The sequence below is a fragment of the Phaethon lepturus genome, unplaced genomic scaffold (genome assembly GCF_000687285.1).
Source record: "Phaethon lepturus isolate BGI_N335 unplaced genomic scaffold, ASM68728v1 scaffold9649, whole genome shotgun sequence".
Classification (NCBI taxonomy): domain Eukaryota; kingdom Metazoa; phylum Chordata; class Aves; order Phaethontiformes; family Phaethontidae; genus Phaethon; species Phaethon lepturus.
The window spans coordinates 24,005-33,978 of record NW_010564129.1 but is presented as its reverse complement, the minus strand read 5'-3'; the positions used below and the strand labels follow the sequence as shown (position 1 = coordinate 33,978).

The 9,974-nt window shown below is 39.3% G+C and overlaps 1 protein-coding gene across 1 annotated transcript in view; it reads right to left on the bottom strand.

Moving 5' to 3' along the window:
- Window positions 1-491: 491 nt before the first annotated feature.
- Window positions 492-9,974, bottom strand: part of LOC104626756 (ankyrin repeat domain-containing protein 26-like) — a gene marked incomplete at both ends in the record, with an annotated part of 32,456 nt that continues 22,973 nt past the window's right edge. Inside the window, 3 exons of the mRNA XM_010294773.1 lie at window positions 492-537; window positions 8,311-8,557; window positions 9,283-9,518. Coding sequence (XP_010293075.1) covers window positions 492-537; window positions 8,311-8,557; window positions 9,283-9,518 — 529 coding nt within the window. The remainder of the gene's footprint in view (window positions 538-8,310; window positions 8,558-9,282; window positions 9,519-9,974) is intronic.

Here is a 9,974-nt window from a genome sequence, read left to right as displayed (position 1 = left end):
GACCGGCCGCCAGTCGGATTTAACACCGTTCTGCTACAAATACAAGCAACGAATAAGAGACATAGCAAAAATCAAGAACTAATAGCAGAGAATGTGTATGGTATGGCTTAGTGCTGAATGCAAGTGATATACATGAAAGGAGAAGTGATGGCTGAAGTCTATAAAAATCTTATCTCAGAGCCTGTTTTATGTTTGGTTTGTGCTTGAGAATTAACTGTTGCGAAAGGTAACTTCAGCTTAAGCCAAGTGTACCTGTGTGGCAGAAATGGGTTAGTTTTCTTTGCACTTTTTTTTTTTTTTCCAGGCAGCTACATACCACTTTTTACAATATTTTGGCAAGCAGGAAGTTTTCACACACAAGTCTAAACTGGAAGACTAGCACAAGAAAACCTGTGCTTAGAACAGGAACTTCACAGCTTTCAAGCCATTATATTCAATAGTTAGGAACAGTCATCCTCCTTAAAACCACTCCTAACATAATGACACATTACCCAGTTCAAGTTCTTTAGTGATTTTTTCATCCAGTTCCTGCCGTACCTAGAATTACATAGAAAATATACAGTTAATATTTTAACAGTTATATTTTTGCAATATTAAACTTCTAAAACATTCTTAAAACCCACGTATAGCATGTGATAAAACCTAAAAATATCATCCCACATAGAAACATCTTGGGTTCGGGTTTGATTTTTAATGAAGAGAAACTCTTGGTCAGCCAGGCTGAATCTTTCTTATTGCTGAGCAACCTTAACTGTAGCACAAGACAATCTGTAGCTCACCAGCTGGATGATAAATGGGCATTTAAAAGATATACAAGAAAAAAGTGCAGTGGAGTTATTACAGCGAAGATATGGCTAAAGTCTATCATCAAATACATGAGCAGAATGTCAGCTAAATGCTGAGATACGCACAAATGCCATCGATAGGGACAAATTCAGCTGAGGCTGGCTTCTGCAACTTCGTAAGAGAAGAGGTGCGACAGCAGATGCTGCAGGATTGACATATTCCATTGTATAGAAAAAAGCATGCACCAATATTCTTTTTTTCTCCACCTTCAGATGAAAATAATTGAAAAAGCTCCTACAGATCACGCCAAGATTTTTCTTTGTTATGGCAAATACCATATATAATACACATATATAGAAATATAAAAACACACACAATTTTTTCTTGCAAACTTTGTCCTAAGAAAAGAGCAACAGCTACAGCGTCTACACAGCAAGTGCTGTGCGTTTTATTACGTAACCCAGATCAGCTTGGATCACTAGAAATGAGCACTTATGCCTTTCTCCCTTAGAAGGTAGTTATTGCTACCAGTTAAGTTGTGCTCACTTATGATTCTGACTTCAACGTCTTCATAAGAAATCAGATGTTTTGAAGAGTCATAGTCCAAGCACTATATGCTGTTATTTACATTTGATCATACTTGTGACTCCTAGATTTTTTCCATCAAGTCTGTGACACACAGAAGTGATTTTCAAAACGGATACCACATAGCTTCCAGGCCTATGATAGCCACGAAGATGATCAAGGGCTTGGGCCACGTGAGCTATGTGAAGAGGCTGAAAAAGCTGTGAGTGTTTCTTTACTGGAGTAGAAAAAGCTCAGGAGGACCTTATCTCTGTCTGTGAATACCCTGTGTGGGGAATAAAGATGGAGCCAGACTTTCTCAGTGGTGCCAAGTAAAAGACCAAGAGGAATGGGCACAAATTGAAATAGAGGAAATTTCTTTTTAATATAAGGAATTTTATTATTTTTTTTTAAATTGTAAGCATGGTCAAACACTGGAACAAGTTTCCCAGAAAAAGTTGTGGAGCGTCCATCCTTGGAGATGTAAAAAAACCTGGCTGGACATAACCCTGAGCAACCTACTATGGCTGACTGCTTTGAGCAGGGGTGGGGTTGGACTAGATGATCTTCAGAGGCCCCTTCCATCCTCACCCATTCTGCAACTCTGATTTTAGTACTGAATCCCTGAGGGAATAAGTATTTATTTTATGAAATGGGCAGGCTCACCTAGCAACATACCAACAAAGAGAAGAACTGAAACACTGTACAATGCACTAGACAGTCCATAGAGAGCAAAAGCCCCAGTAAGGGAAGCACTCTGCAAAAGGAGCTGTAACAGGCAGTTAACTCCAAAGGGGCAAAGTGGAGGGAAAGGCCCTCTTCTCCAGGACTACAGGGATAGCTGCCACCGAATTCACCAGCTTCTCCAGGGGAAGAATCACTCAGTGCTACTTCGTTGGAATAGTCTGTGTCTTCACACCTAGAAGAGGGGAGCACGGAGCTGAAAGAACAATGCAAAACGATCCCTCAAATCCGCAAATCTCTGTTTTCAAGCAGGTATATGCAGCAGCAAAAGCCTGGATAAAAGGCACACCCTAACAAATGAAGTGAGACATAGGTAACAGAAAAAAGCAGGAAAATTAATGCCTAGATCAAAAGATGTCCCAAAACCACAACCAATCCTAAGCAAAGCAATAATAGTTGAGGTGTTAGAAGAAACCACTTTCCCTGGTTTCTGGAGCCTTCACAATGACCAGAAGGCCCACAGGACCCTGTGAAATGTGCAGATGAATCCAGAGAAGAAAAAGATCTTTTCTTTCCTCTTATTCATTCCATTAACATCTTTGTGATTCCCATCTCTCTCCTGTGGAAAGAGGAATAGGTGGAAATAAAGCCAACACACTGATTTCTGAAAAGGGAATGAAGAGCCAGGCAAAATATACCCTTGAGGACTATAACTTGCCTCCATTGTTCTCCTTCCCTCCAGTCCCCTGGAAAAGGCATCACAGCTGACTATCCCAAACCTCCTGAGCAGTAAGGATGACAATTTCAGATTCAAGTCTGAATTCATTGATTCGGAATTCAAGCTTCTACAAGATTAGAGTCACAGCACTGGAAAGCAGAACAGTGATTGTTATCTCTCTGCACTAAGTTCTTTGCTGAGGTACTTGTCATCTCACTGCACATCTCTTCAGGCAGTAACATACTGGGTTCCCTTGCAGCAGTCACCTTCTCAGTAATTCTTTTTCAGAAAGCGGTATTGACTTACTACTTACCCACACGGGTTGCTTGAGCACAGAGTAAGTTGCATCCCCTAAGACCCTGATACAAGCTGATACTCAGAGTCTAGGAACTCAATTTCAGAACAGTACTGGTACTCCAGACACAACCGCTGTTACTACCAAGAACTTTAAGTTCAAAACTGGTAAACCAGTCTACTCCTATAGTTTAAATAAGTTCCACTATAACAGATGAAATTCATACACTGCCATCTTACAGATGGTTAACTACCACAGAAGCCATAACATTACAAATACATAAAGCATGAAAGTACTCTGCAGCAGTCATTCCTTCACTTGGACAAGCTAGCAAGTTCAAAATATTTGCAGTATTATGGAAACCTGAACACATCAGTAAGTTTCCATCAAAACCTAACAGCATAAATAGACATTTCCCATACGAAATACCACCCAACATTAAACAATACTGGCTACAAACCTTGTCAGGTATCTGGCTGCAGAGAAGAGAGAGAACAGATTTTTGATTAAGGAGCTGAAGAAGAAAGATAAACTGCCTTAAGTTCAAAGGTCTTCATTGAGAAAAAAGAACATGGCCTACATGTAAATAAAGCAAGTTAAAAAAGCTAACAACACAAAGACTGCTACAATACAAGAGTGCAGATGGAAAATGAAATCAGAAAAGGAACAGAAATTAAGAGAGAGTAGAAAGCAGACATTCCCTTTCTCATATTATGTAGGAAAACTGGTTTCATAAATCCACCAGTTCACAGTGGTTGCTGCTACCAGACTTCACCATTACTTTCTGTGTCAAGACACCCACATTCATTTTCACCAGCCTTTCGCACTGCTGTTAGGATTTAAGCTTGACATTTGTTAAACATAAAAACAGGACTCCGGTCGCAAAAACTCCTTGCAGCAGACATTCCTTGACTTAGTCTATGGACTAAGTTCCCAAATTATGGTACACAGACCACTAGCAGTACCTCATATTTGTGTTTCATCTGCTTGATTCAATTTAGTTCTGGATGGTGACATGCCAATTCATGAGCAGTTTGGGAGTCAGTAGACCAGATCATAAAAAGACAAAAAGACCCCGTCAAAGATATCTGTACCCCTGTAAAGGGCAGGCAATGCATACGCACATCCTTCTTACAACACAAGTTCTCCTATGAACCAGATTTCAGCCAACCTCCTTCTAGAACATAATGAACTGCTAGTCGCTACAGTCACTGTTTGTAATTACATGCACAGAATTTTTGAAGTATTTGTAACATATTCCTCATTACTGGAGTTCTCATAAAAACAACCAAAAAAACCCAAAGAACTTTGCATGTGATTGGTATTTTACTGGTTCATTACTAGTGTCGGTATGAACTTTTTTATATTTTTCAAGATAATTTTGCACTTTCATTTCAAGGTTATTAATTTCTGTAGCATATATATTTGATAAGGGGAAGGGGCTATACTGTAATGGAACACATTTCTTTATGCTTTTTTCAAGAATAAAATGCTCATTTTTTGCTGAAGTTGCAACATGATCATCTTCAAAATGTAAGGCTATATGCATAAACACTGACATTCACCTCTCATGTTAAGTAGTGGTGTAGGAAAACTGTGAACTCTATCAAGCCTTTAAACTCCAAATGTCTTAGTTATGTCTAAAAGAGGTAACTGTGTCCACTTGCCAGAGTAGCACTTCTTCCTCTTGTTTGCCATCCGCACCATTTCCCAATGTTTTTTTCCAACAATTGCATGGACAAAGAATTAATACCAGCATTTTGAATAATAGCAGTATGAAATATTTTCATCTCCTTGCCCCTGAAGCTATTTAAAAGCTTTTTCTCAAACCAGATTTACATAAACATTCTCCTCTTAAGAATGGCATGTCCTCTATTTCAAATAGCCTCTCTCACCTTGAGGAAGCAACTGGAGAAACACTAAAACTGCACAAAGAGCTTTGACTACAAAAAGAAGGTAGTGTAGCACACTGCAGTTTAAGCCCCTTAAATCCCTGTCATGATAAGCTTTAGCAGCTGAAGCACTTGTAATCTCCAGCCAAGGCAATGCTCAGCTTGAATTTAAAGGCAAGATAAATTCTGTAGAAGGGAATCAGGTTACTGAAAAAAATCCAAGGCATAATTGAAGCAAACAATGAAATGAAGAAAAGACTTAAAGAAACTCTTCTATCTTTAAATAATCTGGTGAACAGGCAGAGTATTAAGCAGCACAACTGGCAAAGTACTTCAAAATAGACTAAAACTGTTGTCTGAACTCCTTCCTCATGCTCCAACTTGTCTACAAAATGACACAGTACTACGGCAGCAATGACAGCACAGACTGTGCATCTGGTAATTTTACATTTGGAAACCGATTGAGATTCAGTACCCGTTATTGTATACAAAGGGATACATGCAGTTTTTCCATTTTGTTACTTCCTGACTTAAAGCCTTATTTTCCAATTCCATCCTCTTTTTTAGACACACATGTCAGGAATCCTGTACTTTCAGTTCTTCAGAGATACACTATGGCTCCAAACACTGTTAATGACATAATGTACCCAGCTGAGGAAACTTAAGCCAGCAGTTCTAAGTGAAATACCCACTAGCAACTACTCTGAGGACCCTGTTCCTTTTTTCTGAAGGATTCTGAAAGAGAAAAATCAGGTCTTAAGACTTTCCTGAATACATTGAACATTGAGTGACTTGAGGCTAAAGACAGTGCCATTAGTCTCAGTTGTTCCCTAACTGGTGATTACAGGAAGGAATATCACTAAAGGATGTGCAGTTGGATTTAGTAACAGGGAGGATGCGTTCACACCAGTAATTGAGTCCCAGAGACCAGCCTTCTGCCTTGATTGAGACAAAACAGGCATGCTGAGATTTCCAGCTTTTTCTTAAGAGAACCTGGCAGAAATGGTAAGGAATGGGTAAGTACTCTGAGGATTTAGCAATAGTTTTACTCACCTTCATTCAGGGAAGAAAACTTTAGAATTTAATACTATGTTAGAATTAAAACCTAATCCCAAGACAAACTGTATATAGTAAGAGCCAATTATCCTTAGCTCCTCTGTTGAGAACAAAGTAAACGTCTCTGCAGGTTGTAAGCAACATCAGAGAGTACTTCAGGGGACTAAGTCCTACTAACAAAACTGCACTAGGAAGGAGAAATATAGGTACATGAGAAAACCCCCAAGCTGATAAACAGAAAACTCCACTGACATCAGTAATTGGAGACCGGGGAAATGTCATACACAATTTTTCAACTTCTTTGAGAGTCTGCTCAAAGCTGATGGGTATTTTGTTGGTTCTCTTTTTTAAACCTTCGAAGTGAAGCCTCAAGTGAAGCATTCCCCAGCATGGCAATCCATCACAAAATGTGAGACACATACGCTCTGAAAAGAAACTTTACGGTTGCTGTTGAAGTTGGGACACTGAATTAGAACAGTATCACCATTCTGAGATCTAATGCACACTTTTCTTGGAATCAGCTCAAAAGGTTTTCACAAGTAGATTTGGGAACAGTTTTTCGCAAAACACTGAAGCAGCCCATGTAAGTATAATACGTAGTATTATATAATGTATGATGATAATGTATGTATCTGCATATATTAGCAACTGGATAAAAACAACGAGCTATGAAGTAGCCTTTAAAAATATTTAATTTCTGTAATATACTTAAGGAAAGCTAGTAAACCAGTAAAGGTATCTAGCTTGATATTGACAAAACTCTTGTGACACTCAGAGAGTTCCAATTTCTCTGGAAAATTAAAGTGGAAAGGACTACCTGAAGAACATGGCTCTAAGAAGCACTGAGTATTCCCACTTTGTTTCCTCTCACTGTCTTTTTTTCTTTTTTCTTCTTCAAAAAAGGCACAACTGTTAACCCTTGTCTTTTAAACTAGGGCGGCTTTTTTCCTAGGAGTGGGATGGTTTCCTCCTTTGCCTTTTTCTTCTTTTAACAGCACGCTCCCGTGTCTCTGTCCTTTCTTTTCCTCACTTGTTCCCTGCTCCTTACTCCTCTTGTTTCCTTGTCCTGTCCTTCTCCTTATTTCACTTTTGCAGTGGGTCCCTGAATTTTGCATCCTTTTCACTGCTGGCATGCAGAACAGCCCTGCAGATGGTATAGTACTAATTGCCTCCTGAGTTTTTGCTGTAATGTATATCCACCCCTCTGACCTGAAAAAAACGTTCATAGCAATACAGGTAAGTTCATCTCTGTAACTGTCACTGCTACACATCATCGACACTGCTCTGTCCATTTGCTTGTTTTTTTAAACCAGGTACAGTATGCAGACACATTGTTTAAATGGATTCTTTCCAATGTGGGTGGGACCACTGAACTGAGATGGACTTACACGTTAATGAATAGTTCTCACATTCGTTCAACAACAGAATATGCAAGGGATAGAACACTGACTGAATAGAGAAGCTTGTCCATGCTTCAATCCTGTGCTACGTGGGAAACTGCTTGCAACTATTGACATCTGGTTTCCAAATCTCATAATACAATGTTCACCATTCTGTGAGGGATGTGCTAGCACACTGACTGCTAATTACAGGGCATACTTTGACCAGAGGTATTGCAGAGGTTGCAGCATTGCTGCAAAATGAGAAAGCTATGAAAACTTCCTGAGGAGTTGTTAACTTTGCCTTTTCATGTAATAACACACAGCAGGAACTGCAAAAACAAATGCCTCCTATGCATAGTATACATCCTGCGTGGAAGTATAACATGAGAAGTCACGTGATCCTGTTCATATGATCCTATTTTCAAAGCATCCCTTTGTTGGTATTAATGTACTAAAAACAAGTTCCAGTGAAGAAACATTCCAGCTAGAATGAAGATCAGTGAAGGAGGAAAAGGTGTCTCAAACAAAGATGTCTAATGGGATTTTGCACTTATCATAAAGTTAGCAGTTTTACATAGGTCATACATACTATACATTAAATTTTAATGAAGGGCTTAGCCAGGAACTTCCTATGCCACAGTATTCTTTATCACGGTTTCTCTTGTAAAAGAATGTAGTTACACAGTCCATTATTTAGAAGTCAGTATTTTTTGGTCTTTCAGTACTCTTGGAAATTTGTACAACCCTGATGACCAAAAGTCTTCACCCCTATCACATACACTTGTGTACTGTTTTGGCGATTAGCAGTTGTTTTGGCATATTAGACCAAATGGTTTGGAACTATAAATGGATTCTAACTTAGGATAAAAAAGCATAAACTTGCTTATGGATACTTTCTGGCAGTAGTTGAGAACAGTATTTAAAAATGCTTACCTTAGCCACATAGGCTTCAACCCTGCTTCTTGATGATAATGCGCTCCTGGCTGGGCTTAGGAAGCTTCCTCCAAGACTTAGACTTCTGTTCAGTGCCAAATTGTTGCCAAGATGTCCCAGTTCAGTTGAATACAGAACTGGACTTGCAGCCAGACCTCCACTGACAATGCTGCTTGCGATTAAAGATTTGCTTCTATGGCGCTCCTGAAGGAGCTTAGCGTTGGCTTCTGCTAGTCTCTCATTAGCTCTGAAACATTCAAAAGCATACAAAGAATTATCTTTATTAGTAACACTTTGGCTAAGTTACCCTCCAGGTCTTTGACTATTATTTGAATTCTGAAAGCGGAAGGGATTAAGAGCATCCAAAATGAGAACATCATTCGATCTGAGGTTTTTTGGAGAACCTATTTCTAAGTCGTCACACTACCTGCAAGAAGCAGAAAGATTTACCAACACTTAGGACATCTCAGCATTAGGACTTCAATGCAATCTGTGAATGCCATGTGTTTATACTTATAGCTTCTTCTGAAAGGCACATCACCTGCCTAAGAACTCTGGCCTACCCTCCCTTTCCCAAGGAAAGCTCAAACCTCAGACACACTGCTAAAATGTAAGGCAAAAAAAGATGTATTTTTTTTGCTTCACAATCAAATTCTGTTCTCTGAAGGGCCTATCCTTATTCAAGCCATAAAATACATGAAGTAGATTATTAGAGACTGGCAAAAAGGCTACCTGTTAAAACACAGTCAAGTTAAAAAATACATTCACTATTAATGCCATGATCAGTGGTGTTACTGCTGGAATACTAAAGAGAAATGAAGATAGTTCTAATGAAGGGGAAGGATCTTAAGATACTTTCCTCATAAATATGCCATCTTTTCTTTATATACGTAATGCTGATCAGATATAGAAGAGGGATTTTAGGAGGAAAAAGCAGTATCTTATTACCATTCCAAAAAAGTATGGACTTACCTTTCCAGTTTATTTGCTAAGCATCTTCTAATTTTTACTTCCTCCAGATACAGCTCTTTGTACCTTTCCACTTCTGCCTGAGTGGATCCTTTTTGAAAAATACTGTCTTGTTGAGTATTTTTTATCCTGCCCAATTCACATTCCAGATCTCTAATTCTGTGTTTTAGCTGGTTTCTCAGTGAAGCATGATGACTGGCTCTGATTTGTTCTAATCTGTCCTGGGAGGCTGCCTGTGTCTGAAGCAGATAACACACTTTCAACCACCGCAAAGAAAAAGAGAACTCTCCCCAGCAGTTATTTGCATGTACCCAGTTTCAAGGGCCCAGCTTTACTCAGTGAGGCAGCTCTGCCTCCTCACTACCATCAGCAATCAAGGCAGAAGCCTGGAACTACCATGTTAAATAATTCTTTTTATTCAGAAAGAACCCCCCTCTTAACGCTATTATTCATCAAAGCCACTAATGAAAGAACGCTATCTCTGTAGGACAGTGCATATAGAAAAGGATTTCTCAAAGGAATTATGAGGATCCCTCACCTCCACCCCACCCCCCAACTTTGGTGACTTCTTTTCTAAGCACTTTCCACTGTTCAATGACAAAGCGGGACCTGTATTTCTGGCCATGACAACTGTAAGTTGCAATACCCATTCAAGGATGAACAGCAAGAAGATGATGAGTGGACAGCGATATGCG